The sequence below is a fragment of the Myodes glareolus genome, chromosome 2 (assembly GCF_982192425.1).
Source record: "Myodes glareolus chromosome 2, mMyoGla1.1, whole genome shotgun sequence".
Taxonomy (NCBI): domain Eukaryota; kingdom Metazoa; phylum Chordata; class Mammalia; order Rodentia; family Cricetidae; genus Myodes; species Myodes glareolus.
In genome coordinates this window covers 62878640-62896140 of record NC_142027.1, presented here as the reverse complement: position 1 = coordinate 62896140, position 17501 = coordinate 62878640, and the positions used below count along the sequence as shown (strand labels likewise).

The following is a 17501-nucleotide window of genomic DNA, read 5'->3' as shown; positions in this document are numbered from 1 at the left end:
GCAACACATAGACAGAAGGACCTCCCACACCAGTGTCTCATTAAAAGAAAAGTTACTCCATCTATCTCTCTGTAGCCTGACCTAAGGTGAATCCATTTTCTCAGGAGTGGCGCCTTGGCCAGAGATTGGGCTAGCCTGCCGGACTGTTAGGTTCCCATGAAGACCAGAGGTTCTGCTCTAACGTTCTCCACTCCGAAGAGGGGACTCTAATGTCCTTCAGGAATCTGATCAGAGAGGGGGCCACAGATGATTTTGGAATTTCTAGCCTCCAGCCTGTACAGAGGCCCAAGAGCAGTTTCAGTTTTTATCCTTGAAAGACTCTGGACTTTTCTTTGGGATTTCTCTGATCCTAAATAGTCTAAGCTAATTTTTACCCTGTTCTCACCACTCCCTTGAGAGGTAACCCTAACTGCTGTTATGGAATTGGGGTGACAACTGATCTGGCTTCTTCCAGCTAGATGGAAGTGTAGGTGTAGTGTTCAGGGTACCCTTCAAGGGTGCCTGTCTAAATGACTCCAGAAGTGTATCAGTAATTCCATTTGTGTAAGATCAAGTGTTGATATTGCTTGGAAAGAGACGTAAAGGAGATGTGAGGGCCACAGTCATGAGTGTCAGAAGTTCTAAGAGGGAAACCAGGAGAAGCCAGGACAGAAGAGATACTTTTCCAAATCACAGTCCACTAGAATATCCTCATGGGCTCACAAGAGCATCCATCCACCAGACTTCTCCTCAATTTTTCTTTTGACCTCCAAAGTTGGGCTGCTTTCCAGCAATTTGAGAGCCATTGGGCTAGCTAGAATCACATTGTGACATATTTTCGAGATTCATTAGACAAGGAGAGGGAGAGAACTTTAACTTTCAATCAATTTAAATTAATTAGTTTTAGAAGCCCAGTTACCCTGGAGTTTATTTAAACTAAGGAAAAGGTCATGTTTTTATGCAATATATATCTGGTTCTTTAAATAACAATTGTGACAAGTGGCAGGAAGGATTAGAGGATGTTGCACTTGTGGTCCATACAAAGCATCAGCATTATGGGTTGTACATTTTTAAAGAAACATCTCACTTTTTGAATACTGTAATAACCAATATATAGAGGTGTGCTTTTATGCGAGCATAGGAATTCAATTTAGAAAAGAAAAAAATCATATGGGAACTACTCAACTTTTTAAAATCACCGAGCAAGAAAAGCAACATTGAGCATTCATGCTGACTTTATGCAGCTTCTGTGCAGGTCCTTGACTTAAGTCCACGATCAAAGTCAAGACTCTCCTCCGTTTTGGTAAACAGCTGCATGGTAATCTCAGGTTAACTTTTCCCCTGGATTTTACTGTGAAGTGGCTTTTTAAATATTTTTTTTTAAAAAAAATAGGGTTTGTCATATATATTCAGGAGTCCTATAAAAGCTGTTCAAAGGACCTGGTCCAGACCCGTGTAGGCATTGTTCTTGCTGCTTCAGTCTCTGAGTTCATATGAGCTTTGCTCATGCTGATATAAAGGGCATTGTTCTGCAGGTGTCCTCCATCCTCCCTGGCTCTTACATTCTTTCTACTTCCTCTTGCATTGGTTCCCTGGGTCTTGAGGAGAGGGATTTAATGGAGACATCCCAATTAGAGTTGTATGTTCCAAGATTTCTTTCTCTGCATATTGTCTGCCTGTGGGATATCTGTATCTGTTACCATCTGTTCCAAGAGGAAGCCTCTCTGATGATGGCTGAATATACTGTGAGTATAGCAGAATATCATTAGGAGTCATTGTATCACTTTTTTTTTTTCAACTTAAGACCAGTAGTTAAGTGCCCTAGGTCTCTGGTCTATCTATCTAGCCCCTGGTTCTTGGTCACCCAAGCAGTGTTAGGTATTGGTTTCTTCTCATGGAATGAGCCTTAAGTCAAGTCAGATATTGGTTGGTTACTCTCAAAAGCTTTGTGCCACCATTGCCCTAGCATATTTTGGAAGCAGAACTGCATTGTAGATAATAGGCTTTGTGTCTGGGTTGGTGTTTATGTTTCTCTGAGTCCCTTCCTATACCAAAGACACTAGAAGGTTGGGGTTAAGGTTCTATGTAAGTGCCAGCTTAACCTCTTCATGTTCATTTTGTGTGGCTGTTGCTTCAGAAGTGAGAAATTTGTGGAGGCAACAGCCTGGGTTATTTGGGAATTTCCATGGGGCCCCTTTGTCCAACAACTCAATTGGATATGTAACCCAGTCCTGTTACTGGAAGCTTTGTTTGGTGACAAGAGATGGCCAGGTGGGACTCTGTTTTCTCCATTATTTGGAGACTTCGTTAGGCTTGCCTTCATATATTTTAGGAGGTTTCCACTGCAGTAGACTTCCATACAATCCCCCAAATGTCCCTCACTTCTAGCTGTCTTTCCTCAAATCCTCTCCCTCAATACCATCTCCCTTCCTCTCTTGATCCTCCTGATCCCATTCTCCCACCCCCAGTTCACCTATAAAATCTATTCTATTTCCCTATCCCAGGGAGATCCATGTGTCCCCCCAGTTTCTTCCACTGTACCTAGCTTCTGTGGTCTACCAATGGATGTAGCTTGGTTAGCACTCATTTAATGGCTAATATCCACACATAAGCAAATGCATACCATAGTTATCTTTCTGGATCTGGTTACACTCAGAATGATTTTCATCTAATTCCATACATTTGCCTGCAAATTTCATGATGTCATTTTTTAAATGTCTGAGTAATATTCAGTTCTAAGATTCACATTCTTTACATCATGGGCTGCAGTGTCTGCTAAGCCAACCTCTGATTGTTTAACATCATTTTGTGCATCAATCTGAGTTAACAACTGCGTTCATGTTGATCTCTAATCCCATTCCCCCCCGCCCACAATTCTGCAAGGATAATGTGAACCTTCTCTACATGGAATATTGAATTTGGTTCACAGACATTTTCAAAACTTTTGTCTAATATTCCTACAAACACTTGCATTAGATCTAAATGAGATGAAATATTTGTAATTTCTCAGGGGGATTATTAACTGGAGGATCTGACAACTGACTAGTTTATAGACATATACTCTGTATTTTGTCTTTTCTGTGAATTCCTCAGAAGGTGAACTTGTCATTTTAGGCAAAAACCAAACACTTTTAAATGAACTTAATGAGACAATACTTATGTTAAGCAAGCTCCTGCGGCAGGTAACTAAGAGCAGGTCAATAACTGCACTGATTTAAGGGAGGTCTGGTATCAATGTATTGACTTTTTTTTAAAAAAGATTTATCTATTATGTATAAAGTGCTCTGCCTGCGTGTCTGCCTGCAAGCCAGAATAGGGTGCCAAATCTCATTCTTGATGGTGAGCCACCATGTGGTTGCTGGGAGCTGAACTCAGGACCTCTGGAAGAACAGCTCTTAACCCCTGAGCCATCTCTCCAGCACCCAGTGTATTGACTCTTGATGTTAGAAATGTTTATATTGTACACATATTGTCTCCAAGTCATATCTTTATACATATACATTTATTTATTTTAATTTCATTTTACAGTCCAACCACATTTCTCCCTCTCATCCCCCAACACCTCCCCCCAACCAAGTCTAATCTTTTACCTTATGTAACTTACTCAGAACTTCATAACGTACACAAGAGTCCCAGCTTTCTTTCCCATTTTGGAAGTATCTAGCCATCTTAGTCTTTATATAAAATACTTCTTTATTAAAAAATATTTTTATTCTTGTCTTCATCTTATTCATCTTTTCCTTTTTCTTCCATTTGTTCTCTTTCTTAATACAATGACATATTAACATTAACAAATAATGTTCTTCCGTGATTGCACATGCAAAGATAATTGCATTGATGTATTCTTTCATAATGATAGGTGGAGCCCATGAAAATCAACTCACTGAATTTTCTTTAAATAATACTGTGGATGTCTAAGGAGAGCAGGAAATGCTCGCATAGGGACAAGCTTCAGGTGTGGGGGCCCCGGATGCCACATCTCAGTTTTTCAGCACAGGAAGCCATCTTGTGAAATGCCATGCTACATGCAAATAGGCTTGGAAGGCTTGTTCTTCTGGTACTGGGACGGGGTTTTGCTCTCAAGCCGGTGAAAGTATCTTCTCCTCTCTTAGTGTGACCCGCAGCGCCATCTGCATGGTCAACCTCTGAACCTGGCATTGCCACTGTTAGGGGACGAAGAGCTCACTGTACTCTCGGAATGATCTTCAGCTTTCTGGACATTATGATATGCTTACCATCCATGTCTTTTTCTTTAGTGATTTCATAAATGATCTTTTAGTCAGATTGTCTTCTTTTAACATTTTTTTCCCTAAAAGTGTGTTTCTTTATTTTGTGTGTGTGAGTGCGTGCTCTGGCCACAGTGCACATCTTGCTGGAACTGGTTCTCTTCTTCCACCATGTGGGTTCTGAACTTAGTTCATCAGGCTTGGTGGCAAGCACCTTTGCTCACCGAGCCGTCTCAGTGGCCCGGATGATATCTTTGCTAGCCTGGTGTTCCCAGGCTGCCTTGGTGGGCTTTCCCAATGTGTCGCTCTCACAGCCTTTTCCTACATTCACTCTGGTCTGGTTGGTTCCTGGAGCTCCCGTCCTTAACCATAGCCTTGTCTGGCTGCAAACAGAGCTTGGGCTTCTGGAGGGAGCATCAGGGAGCACAAATCACTTTTGTAATCTGAAGTTACAGCAGCTCCAGACAGTAGTGGCCAGAGCCCAAGGTGCTGCCACACTTTACCCATTGCTGGAACCGCTCGCAGCCTGAGGGGCCACCATATGTGTGTCTGTGGGTCTCTGGAGCCACCCTCAGCCTGAGGGGCCGCCGTATGTGTGTCTGTGTCCCCGGAGCCGTCCACAGCCTGAGGGGCCACCATAGGTGTGTCTGTGGGTCCACAGCCTAAGGGGCCACATATGTGTATCTGCGGGTCCCCAAGTGGCCATCAGAGGCATTAGCCTGAGACTTAGTTGCTTAATTGTAAAATTTGTTTTGTATTATTTTTTAAGGCTTTTGTGGCACTGAGCATTGAGCTGAGGACCTTGTCTGTGTGCAGCAAGCACAGAGCCACTGAGTACCTACGCTCACTGTTGACTTTAATTCCCTGTCTGATAAGTCCAGCACTCCTCCTGTACCTGACATGGCTGCTCCTGCTTGCTGTCTTCAAATTCTGCTTTGTTTAACTTTTAACAATTGAATTTGCCTTGCAGTTTGTTGTTGAATTCTGGACACGATGATCTTGGTGAAAGAAGCAGCTCTGTGGGCTTGTGGTAAAATGGTAGCTTGTACCGGGGGGATGAGGAACATTCTGGTGGTTTGTGTTTTGCTGGAGTCCTTTGGTGAGCACGTACCCCCGCGTGTGGACTTCCTTCATGTGTGCTGGTTCCTACCCTTGGTACAGGCTGGAGTTGGAGGTTTCTCTTTTCCCAGTTGGGTTTCAGGTATGGAAAAGTAGCTTCTCACCTGGTGTCTTACTTAGGGTTTCTTTTGCTGTGAAGAGACACCATGACCACTGCAGCTTTTATAAGCTTACAGGTTCAGAGGTTTAGTCCATAATCATCCTGGCAGAGAGCATAGTGGCATGCAGGCAGACATGGTGCTGCAGAAGGAGCTGAGAGTTCTCCATTCAGATCGGCAGGCCACAGGAAGGACAGGATAGTGGGCCTGGCTCACCCTGGTGACACACTTTCTCCACCGGGCCACGCCTACTCCAACAAGGCCACGCCTCCTAATAGCCACTCCCTGAGCCCGTGGTGACCATATTACTTCAAGGCACCGCATTTGGTTACTACTCATCAATATTACCTTTTAAAAGATGGTTTCTTTCTCCATTCCATGGCTAGAACTAGCTCAAGGAAACTTTTCTCTGCTAATTTACTGTAAGAATCCACATACAGTTCCCAGAAGTAAGATTTGTGAAGCTACAGAGACCTCTCTACGAATTTTCCACGAATCTTATTCTGCTACAATAACTGTGAAACTTTCAGGCTGTTTTGAAACAGTTTAATCTCAGTTGACGTTATACAAATTTAAACCGAAATAGAGATTTATTTGCCTAATATTCAGAGACGTGTGGTTTCTGTTCTCTTTCTCCTTAGTATTTGGACCATGAGACGCTCTCAGGGACATTCATCGACAGCAGTGGCCAGTTTGTTTCCCCGCAGGCAACGGGCATTAGCCGGAATCCATACTGTGGTTATGAGCACCAGGCCCTGTCCAGTCAGGAACGCTTAGAAGAGGATGCATTACTTGCTGCCTCAAAGTGGCAGGTGCCTGATGTGGACTTGGTCCCTTTTGTGAAGAGCACCGACCCTTCCTCCAGCTATTTTGTCATCTTGAATTCTGCAGCCTTCTTCAAGGTGGGGAGCCAGCTGGAGGTGCTGGTTCACGTGCACGATTTTGAAGGGAAGCCCAAGAAGTATGGCGGAGACTACCTGCAGGCCAGAATTCACTCGCCCAAGCTGCAGGCGGGGGCCATGGGCAGAGTGGTAGACTACCAGAATGGATTTTACAAAGTGTTTTTTACCCTGCTCTGGCCTGGCCGAGTTAGAGTGTCCATATCTCTGGTTCACCCCAGTGAAGGGATCAGAGTTCTTCAGTACCTGCAGGAAGCTAAACCAGACAGGGTCTATTTCAAGAGTCTCTTCCGCTCGGGAAGGATTTCGGAAACGATGAAGTGCAATGTGTGCCTCCCGGGAAGTCTTCCCCTGTGCAACTTTACAGACCTCTACACAGGGGAGCCCTGGTTCTGCTTCAAACCAAAGAAGCTCCCCTGCAGCAGCAGAATCAACCACTTCAAGGGCGGATACATGAAGGGCCTTCTCACTGCTGCGGACAGTGCTTTCTTTCAGAGGTATGCCCGCGTCCTGGTGCTGGGGGTAAAGAGGTCTGCCCCATTGTCTTTGCCACTTTTAGGGGACCCTTGTAGGTATGCATTCTGTGTCTGTCTGAACTTGGCCCCGTCAGAAGAGGCGTTGCATAAGAAAACTGGGATTTGCACTTTTGTTCAGTGTTTTAAAAGGAAAGTTTAGTGCTTGTTTAACTTTAAGTTAAAGACCTTTTACCCTTAAACCCTTCAATCTTTGTTCTTATTCTGCTGTTTTTTTTTTTCTTTTCTTTTCCCCGGGACAGGGTATCTCTGTAGCTTTGGAGTCTGTTCTGGAACCAGCTCTTATAGACCAAGCTGACCTTGAACTCAGAGATCCGCCTGCCTCTGCCTCCCAAATGCTAGGATTAAAGGTGTGTGCTATCACTGCTCTCTGCTGTTTATGTTAGAGATACACACCAAGTTTCTTACTGCATAGGCAAGACCACTTATTCACGGAACAGGTTTTTTTTTTTTTTTTTCCCAAGAAAAAAAAAAACCCCAAGATTATCAGGAGATGGCTTAGCACGTGCTTGCTGTACAAGTCTGACACCTGAGTTCCGTCCTCTGAACCTACATAAAAACCCTGCCGTGGCACACATCTGTAATCCCAGCACTCCTGTGTCAAGATGGATGGGAGGCAGAAATAGAATTGTTGAGAAGCTTACACACCAGCTCACTGGAGTATGCAGTGTGACAGAAACAAGAGAGATCCTACCTTAACAAAGTAGAAGGCCAGAACTAATGCTCAAAAAGTACTTCTCTGACCCACCCCTCATACTGTGGCACTGTGTTTTGTACTTCCTGCCCGCTACCCCAGAATAGAGGTATTGAGGGCTAGTCACTGGTACTTGAGGGTCATGCTAAAATGTTGAAGAAACAGATCAACTTTTAAATATTATAAATGTTTATCTATAATTGGATATGGCAGTATTACTGAGCTAACTTAGTAAGCATAGGATCAAGGTGTTCCACAGTAAACTCTGTATTTTAACAGCTCTTGCAAGTATTATGGTATTGTGCTAAAGTACTTATTTTCAGCATAAAACGGAATGTTTTATAGCACAGCCAGTATATGGTAATGGGCAGAATGAAAAAATATAGAATCAGTCTGAATTGAAATTTATGTTTTCTTCGACATTGCATGTAATTCTAAACTGAAATAACAGTCCTGGGGAAAAGTTACGTTGGACAGGAGAAATTACTTCTATTGTTCTAGTGTAGCAGGGTAACTATTGCTGACAATAGCTAACTGAATACTTAAAAAAATAAGTAAAGTGGAGTTTGAATGTTCCCAGCATACACAAGTGGTAAATATTTGCGATGATATACCATTTTCCCTTTTCTAAGCATTATAGATAAAAGCATGCATTAAAGGTATGTTGTGCTTTGTAAGTGTCTGATTGCTAAGTGACAAAAAGTTTTAAAACTATAAAAAACTATAAAAGTGAAGTTATAAAACTATCTGGTGAAAAGCACAATCATTTGGAAGAACATATAAATGTATTTAAAAGAATTTAAAAGATTTTTTTTGTGTGTGTGTGTATGGGTATTTTGCCTGCATGTATGTGTGATGTATGTGTGTACACCATTTGCATGCTTGGTGTCGATGGAGGTCAGAAGAAGGAACCAGGGTCACAGATGGCTGTGAACCACAATGTGGGTGCTAGGAGTCAAACCCAGGTCCTCTCTAAGAGCTTAACCATGGAGTCATCTCCTCAGTCCTTCTAAATAATTTCTTTTCTGAACTGAAATTTTTTTCGTACAGCATACTTTGGTGGCACCTTTCCTTCATCCCTAACCCTTCTGGCTTCTCCCCATAAATATTTCCACTTCCATATGAAATGCCTGCATGCAGGGCTCTGGTAGAGAACTGTTTTCATTGAGTAAAGTTAGACATCCTGAAGTTAGACTATTTCATATTTTATGGCTTCTCATATTGGCAGGAGAAATGTTTTTGTGAAGCATGTAGTTGTAGTAGCTTCCTAAATAAAACCGATTTTTCACTTTCCACAAGTCAGCCTGTGGTCCTGTCATGTCCGTGACCTCTTGACATGCATTTATTTTCAGGGCCAGCAGAGGGAGCCTGATTTCACGCATTTACTGGACAGTGCTCTAGAGGACCAGTATTTTGTGTGACTGAATAAACAAAACGAAACAAAGACGAAAAATATCCTACACATAAATCTAAAAGTTTATGTTTATACTATATATTTGGTTTTTCAAGGCAGGCTTTCTCTGTGTTGCCCTGGTTGTCCTCAAACTTGCTCTGTAGACCAGGATAGCCTTGAAATCACTGAGATGTGCCTGCCTCTGTCTCCCAAGTGCTGGGATTAAAGGCGTGCACTATCACTGCCTGGATACTTACTCATTTTTAAGACCAAATCTTACTATATAGCTGGCAAGAAAATCCACCTTCCTGATGCAGCCTTGTAAATGATGAAAATTACAGGTGTGTGCTACCATGCCAAGTTTCAAGAATTCCATTTCCTTTAATTTTAAAATTAAATTTATTTTTAAAAGTTTCATGTATGTGTACTGTATTTACATATTTTAAGTTTGAGCTCAGACCCAAGACTTACTATTTTTTCAATGAGAATAAGCAACGCTATTTTACTTCTATGCATTTTTTGCCTCTATGTGAAGACTATCCAGTTGGATTGGGTCATCAGTCTGTCCCATGGCTCCCAGTGAAGAAGAAGCATGGTTATTTAGCCAAGTTTCATGTGGAAAATAGTGGGGTAAAGGGATAGAGAGCAAAACCTTTAAAGACATTCCTAACACTATATCCCAGCATTAGAGACAAAAGCACATGAAAACCCGTTACTACAGAAAGAGAAAATGACGGCCTGGGATTGTAACTTGTGATTTTTTTTTTCCAATTCCTTCCAAAGTGGTGTCAATATCAAAATGCCGATCAACTCCAGCGGACCTGACTGGGTGACTGTGATTTCCAGGAGAATGAAAGGTAAAAATGAATGAGCTTGAGGATGCTTCTCTTTTCTTTCAAGAGCGTTAATTTTTTATTTTATGAGTGTTTCCCCTGTGTGTGTGTATGCACACTGCAGGCCTGCAGTACTCAGGAGCCAGGTCAGGCTGCTGGAGCTCCTGGGGCTGGAGTGTCAGAAGACTGTGAGGGGCCGTGGAGGAGCTGGGAACCCAGCCGGGGTCCTCTGCGGGAGCAGCTGTGCTCTTGACTGCCGGGCCATCTCTCCAGTCCCGATGTGTTGTTTCGATGTTAACGGGTTTGATGTGCAAGACGTGTTTCACCGTTCTTATGTCATGGTTTCTTCTGAGCACGAACAGAATAGTAAGGGCTTATGTTTACAACTCAGCTAGATCTTGTGTACTTAATTCTGGGCTGATGTAGAAGTTGTCTTCTTTTTCTTCCACTGTGCACTCGATACTTGTTTAGAGCCTCTAGAGCTATGTTTTCTAATAGGGAAGCTTCTAACCTTTTGTGGCCATTAAGACAGAAATGACTCAAAATAAAATAAAATTAAAACCCGAAAAACCCAGTCGGTAACTTCATCATGTTTGGTGGTGTGCCAAAGTGCTGTTGGATCGTGTTGTACTCTAGATAATCAAGACAGGCATGCAAATAGTCACGGAAAGTGTTTAAACACTTGAGTAGAGGAGGAATTTAGGATTTGGTAGAAAAGTGCCCATTTTTTAGCATTTCCAAGGCCTGGGCTCAGTCTGCGGTTGACTCACACCAGCACATACAAACCGGTGAGTTGACACAATTCTAATCTCCGGGTGTAAGTATTAATAAAGAAGAGTAAGCTGGGAACAGCATCTTACATTGTCATTGTTGGGAGGCTGAGGCAGGGGGACTGCTTTGAATCCAGACTAACTTGAACTACATGGTGAGGTCCAGGCTAGCTTTGGCTCTGTAGCTTTCTCTCTCATAGCACCAAAACCAAAAAAAATGCATTCAAAAAGAATGAAACTCAGAGGAGTAAGTGTGCTGTCTTTGCCGCAGGAAATTTAGAGAGCAGGAGGCTTACATAGGAGAAAACTTTGTAGTTATTGAGAACATATATCCCCCACACGGCATGTATTGCCATCCCTATTGCCACAAGTACTAGGTATACAATACACGTGCACCCAGAAGGATGGGTATTATATATTCCTTATGTAAGCTATGCAGAACGAATCAAGGAGCCAGGACCACCTCAAGGGGGCAGTGTGCTCCTTTGTTTCCTGCAAAACCAAACCCGCTGCACCCAGACATCGAGATTTTCTTCACTGCATCAAACCAGAAATCTTCAGGTTTTGTTTGTTTGTTTTTCTCAACTAATCTGAATTTTAAAATGTGATAGTCACATATTTTAAAACGCTGGTATCTGGTTCAGAATTCATGAGAAATCATGTGATCTAGGTGGGAGTCTCGGCCTCCTGGTGGAGATCTGTATTTGATTTACACTTGAACCAGATAGATGGCTTGTTCCTAGTAGGAGCTGTGTGTGTGAAGCGTCATTAGTGAAAACACTTACCTTCAACGATCAGAATTCCTTCAAACCCACGACCAAGGTGTTAGTAGATGTGAATTTGTTCCTCAACACTTCTGCACTTCAGACTCCTTATCCCACTAATGAGTCCGCCCTTCTTCCCTTCCACTCTGCCATGCTTGCCAGGGTTGTCACGTTCCCAGGTGTCCTGTAGAGTCCTAGGTTAATAAGCATTTTTTTTTCATTTTTCAGTAGTGGAAAATTCCATATTGAAGGTGGACAGAACACACAGGAAGACTCCAGGAGCCAGTAAGAGGTAGCTCAGCTTCAGTACAGAGGGACGCGTGGTCGCATTGCTTTATATCCACCTGCGTGCTCCATTACATTATTCTGAAGCAGAGCTTTTACTGGTTACCTCTGCCCACAGGTCCCAGATCGGCCAGGAATTGGTACAGGCTTGTGGTGATGTACTCTTTTATGTAGAGAGAAGATAGGTTCAATTCACTTGGATTTTTTTTTTTTTTTAATGAAAGAAGGTAACTCAACGTTATTAGGCACTGAATACTGTGGCTTTGAGTGAGGAACTCATATTGTAGCAGGTACATATTAGGGGAAAATTTACTTTGAATATCCAAGGAGCCCAGATAGTGGGAACTTCCTAGCAGGCCACGTTGACCAGAGGTGGTACTTTATGACCCTAAGCAGGCTCTGTCTTTCCTTTCACGCAAACATTACGTTTCTACTTAAACTTTCACCCGCTAACTTCAACTTCTGTTGGATTCAAATGTAGCAGTTGTTTCCATGATGTTCCTTTCAAGATTTATTTTTTTTAAAAAGATTTATTTATCTAAGTATTTATTATGTATTCAGGGTTCTCTTTGCATGTTTGCCTGCATACCATAAGAAGGCATCAGGTCTCATTACAGACGGTTATGAGCCACCATGTGGCTTCTGGAACTTGAACTCAGGACCTCTGGAAAAGCAGTCAATGCTTTTAACCTTTGACCCATCTCTCCTGCCCCTCCTTTTCAGTTTTATTAATTGGAATGCTGGCGTGAAGAAGGGTTGTCCATTTTCATGTCTACATCACTGTAGACTTGCCATTATTTTGTTTCTTTTAATTTGACTAACTTTATTTTTGAGATGGGGTTTCATTATGTAACCTGGCTATCTGAAAACTTACTATGTAGAACAGGCTGGCCTCAAACTCTCAGAGAGTGCTGAGATCAAAGGTGTGCACTACCATGCCCAGATATTTTATTTTTGAGATAAAATTCAGCTTAACCCAATCACTATTTATGTGTGTGTGTACCAGAATTGTTCCAAATTTGAAGTTGAGTTTGGATTCTGTAAACCCATGCTGACCTCAAATATGAAGTCTGCCTGCCTTGGCCTCCCTGGTGCGGGATTGCGAGTGTGAACCACTTCTCTTCGCCCCCTTGATCTATGCTCACCTCTTCATTGAGCGCTTCCTTACTTTCTGACACCATAAGATGTTTTAGGCTCATTTTGTATCCTCCCCACTCCAACCTTAAGAGTTCAGAATCTTAGCTGGGTGGCGGTGGCGCACATCTTTAATCCCAGCACTCAGGAGGCAGAGGCAGGTGGATCTCTGTGAGTTCCAGGACAACCAGGGTTACACATCACATGAAGCTATAATTTCAGTTAAAAGCAAGAAACAGTTTTTAGTTGAAGTAGACCTGCTTCTCATAAAGGGCAAGTGTCTGGTGGCAGCTAGACTTCCCCAGTGTCGGAATTACTGGTGAGTTTCCTTTCCTGTCTGTGCTGTGGTCCCTATGCGTTCCCAGCTGACTCACTCAGGGACCTTGGTGGACCCTGCCCTTGTTGGGAATTGAACCCTTACCTTATTGGGGACCTCACCTATCTTGCTGAGATGGCTCCCAAACCTATTCCCTTCGTTCTCATGGAATTCCTCTCATCCTGCTCTTTGTAGTTGGCTGAAGAAAATCTCTCAGCCTTGTTTCTTTCCCTGTGTTCTGTTTTCGGTCCAGCTAGCCCTCATTAGGCTCACGGACAGTGTGGAACTGTGTAGTGCTATCCTCCCTAGCCCCCAGCAGAGTAATGCCACCGTCATAAGCCTAGCAGTGTGTGCTCCCCACAGCCGGGCTATTGACTGTTGGCATTCCCTCAGAGAAGCGGGGCATTGGGAGTCACTACTGAACCTTGGTTTGTTTGGGGGACTGTTGTGGGTGGGGTACAGATACTGATTAGTCTCCCCCATGGAGAAAATTCTTTCAACACATGAGATAGCAGTAACCGTTGGAGAAAAACATCAGATCTGGCCCTTGAAGAGAAGCCAAGATATTTAGAGAAGGCGGGACAGTACTTGCAAGTAATCAAAAATGTGCCTTCTGGTTTTACATAAGGAGTCTCAAAAAGTTTATTTTTGAAATATGCCAAAGACATATTTATATTTTGCATAAAGATCTGTCTTGGTAAAATTCCCCCTTTACTAATATTCAGAATAACAATTTAGTAATACTGAATTTTTATTTTTTGTCTTCGTTTTTATTCCAAAGAAATAGTAGATTAGGGGTTATTTTATCAATTTAAGAGAATTTCATATCTTAGTGATTTGAAGGCCCAAGTTGAAGTTCCAAGAAACACTTTTTAAGCAACTTCAAATTATTTGAAACCAGTCAGGAAATGCTGTTGTACAAATTGAGCGTAAGGGGGCGATATAGGCACACACATTCCACTCTTAAACAGCACCCTGCATTTAAAGGATGACTGTCAGATTCAATAATTGATTTGCTTTGCTTGACTAAACTCTGGTAGTAAATATAATTAACATTCTCATGGAAATGGTAATTGCTTCCTGTGTGATATATACTTTTCTTTTTAACATGTATTTGACTCAAAATAACTGAATCTGCCAAATTACCAGGGGTAAAACTGTAACTTCAAAATCACTTTTAATTCTCATTCCAGTGTTTTCTTCGTGCCCCAGGTGTGTTCTCTGTAGCTCACACAGTGTGATAATAAAACAACGAGGTAGTTTTTAGGCAGGCAAAGATGAAACAATACTTGATCGTTTGCTGAGGTTATGTTTGCTCACTGTGATTTTTGGTCTTGTTTTGTGATGGTGTTTTGCTGTGTTCCTCAGTCAGTCTTGAACGCCCGAGTAGTATAGCTCCAAGTGTGCTCTGCTATATTTTCCTAAGGAAATTGCTCTTGAATAAGTCCAATAAATGTTTGTTCTTTGCCTTTCTACGCTTTGGTATTCATACTTGCCAAACTAAAACTTTTTGCCAGATACCAGTTACTTTTCCACTTAGTCTGTGAACCAACAAAGAATTAGCAGATGCCTAAGGTAAAAGAGAATATTAGCGATCAGGGAAAGCCTACGGTTTGTTATATGACATCAGGACATGCCATCCTCAGGCTAGCAGACCAGCAATTATGTGAGCGTAGGTGTATCTATGGGAACAGTTTTCGCCTGTTTTTGGAAGTAAATATTTTCCTGTTTTTATTAAACATAAACTAGCAAACTAGAAAATAGACATTTTGAAAGAGAGAATTGGACATACAAAATAATTTGAATTGAGTATATGGACAGAGTTAAGGAGTCAAATAACCTCTAATAGTCGTAAACAGGCCGACTTAAATTTCTAGGTCACATAGCGTTTACATTCCGATTGTGGCTTAACTGGTGACAGGAACGATTGAACTGTGGTTGTTGCTGAACCCTGGGGTGTATGAGGAAGTGGCATAAAATGATTGATGTTATTTGGAGATTATGGGTTTGAATAATTAAGAAAGGAGTAAGTCTATATACTCAGGGAAGAGACGAAAGAAATGGCTGACATCTCTGCACTCCCTCTTTTTCTCTGCTGACCTGGTACCTGGGAAGCTGGGCTTTGGGTCTCACCTGCCTGCCTCAGGTTCTGACAGTGTCTGAGTCAGGCCCGGACCCTCGCTCTGCTTGCTCACTTTGAACAGCATGAATGATAATTGGAAGTTTAAAGAGATGGTGGTAGCTTCCATGAAATGACATGCTTCCTTTCCCCAAACCGACCCTGGAGCTAGGGATGCTAGCTAGTACTTTATGTTTTGAAGCCTTGCCACCTTGCCATGTGTCACTTCCACAGTGGCATTTCCCAAGGGAGGTGCTAGGGCAGAGAGGTGTTGACTCTCCCTAAAAGGTGTCCTAGTGCTGCCATTACCATTTGTAGGCCACGGAGGTGAACACACATCGCTGATGCTTTTCAGTGCTGCTTATGATTCCTACAATCCACCACATAACATTGCTTTCTTGTCTGTAGTAGACAATGGTGGTTTTCTGAATTAAAACCTGAATTGGGAACACATGGATTAAACCTTTAATGGACTGGGAAACATTGTATTAATATTGATATATTAATATACATATATACATAATCACACACACACATATAACTTAATGTGAAATTAAGTCATCATTTTCTTTCAGGCATTGGGATTAAAAACTAATCCTCTCATTCTGAAATAATGCTGGGCAGATACTTTTCCCTGGGCTTCGTTTTCCTTTATTTTGCATGTTGATGAACACACACACACACACACACACACACACACACACGGAGTGCCTAATATGCCTTTTCCCCCGGTGTCCTCCAATACCCCATACCCACTTCTCATCTTCCCATTTTAGAATATGGGGAAAGCCTGGGATTTCTTCAAGCGAAGCCAACAGGAAGTATTGCCTGTAAGCTTGCAGGACAGCAAATATGTGGTATAGTTTTTTTTTCCTTCTTCTGAAAACTTTTCTTCTTCTTCTTTTTTTTTGTATCTGTTTTTGGAGATGAAATTCAGAATCTTATAATAGATTTCCCTTTTTTCTTTGCAGAAACTGATGACCTAGAAGTATCTCAAGGTTCAGGAACTTTTCCTTCTGGATATTTCTACAAAGACCAGTGGAGGCCCAGGAGGTTTAAGATGCGCCGTTTTGATGACCCTGATAACATCACAGAATGCTTGCAAAGAAAAATGGTGTATTTATTCGGTGACTCAACCATCAGGCAGTGGTTTGAATACCTCACTATGTTTGTCCCAGGTTGGTGCTTTTGCTTTTGGTTTCATAACTGTTTCCCTGTGTACGTGAAATCAGATTTGAAAGGAACAGGCTCCCTTTGGTGCCTGAAGAGAGGCATCAGGCGAGGAGGCAGTTTCTCTATGGGACTAAAGATGTATCTTTTTTTTTTTTTTTACCCTTGATGAGTATTTCTTTAATTATTACAATTTCTAGTTTTAATTATTGAAAATATTTTTCATATGATATATTCTGATTATGGTTTATTTTTCTCCAACCCCACCCAAATCCTGTTGGTCAACAAAGGAGTTCCACAATAGTCCGGAATGGAGTACAACAAAGATTTATTTATCTGGGGATAAACTCACAGGAAGAGTAGTGATCCACAGTCGTCTGCATGCGCTGGGAACTGGAACTGAATCCAGCAGCTAGGAGGACTGAGCTTGCTTTTTGTCTGCATTTCTAGTACATGAGGCCATGCCCAGAGTGGGCTGATATAAAGATGTATCTTAACCGTGGAAGATGTATGCCAGCATCTGACCAGCTATGGAGTCTTGGATGTGGCAGAAATGAGGTCTCTCACAGAAGCTTATCCTGCTGTCTCTCTTTGGCCTGGGATGAGCCTCCTGCTCTCCAGGGCTTCATCCTCTGTGTCAGATTAGAGAGCTGAACTATGTCACCGCACGGGTGTCCCTCACTTCTACTAATCTGGATTATAAAACAGTTGGCACTACCAGCTGTTTCTTTTCTGGTTCTGTTTGGCTTAACTCTAGGTCTATAAAGGATTTTACTGGAAGGAATTAGCCAAGTGGGTCCTTGTAGCAAAGGCATCCATTGGGCCTCTCCTCAACGGGACTCTGAGACAGAGATGGTTTCTGTTGAGAGACTCTGGGTATGTCCCAGCATTCTTAGCATCTGCCCAGCTCAGATCCAGAATAAGACTGGGCTGGTTGGAGACCTACCACTTATCCACAGGAGGCATTCTCTTCTTCTCTAGGGTCATGTGCTCACATATTAAGGAACAGGTGATGTTGTGGGAGCTATTTGTGTTTCTGTGTATGTGCACACATGGGTGCAAATGGGTGTGTGTGAAGAAATTGTGCAGGAGGCCAGGGTCAACCTTGGGTGTTGTTCTTCGGCTCTGTCCAGCTTGTTTTTTGAGACAGTCTCACTGGCCAGTGATCC

The 17501-nt window shown here is 42.4% G+C and overlaps 1 protein-coding gene across 9 annotated transcripts in view; it reads left to right on the top strand.

Annotated features, from left to right (window-relative positions):
- Positions 1-17501, top strand: part of Nxpe3 (neurexophilin and PC-esterase domain family member 3) — a 55016-nt gene that overhangs the window by 32594 nt on the left and 4921 nt on the right. For 8 of the 9 annotated variants that reach the window (XM_048454284.3, XM_048454285.3, XM_085685533.2 and 5 more), the window contains 4 exons: positions 6064-6818; positions 9725-9798; positions 15939-16019; positions 16134-16340. In XM_048454284.3, coding sequence (XP_048310241.3) covers positions 6064-6818; positions 9725-9798; positions 15939-16019; positions 16134-16340 — 1117 coding nt within the window. The remainder of the gene's footprint in view (positions 1-6063; positions 6819-9724; positions 9799-15938; positions 16020-16133; positions 16341-17501) is intronic. The other variant, XM_048454286.3, reaches the window with a different exon arrangement.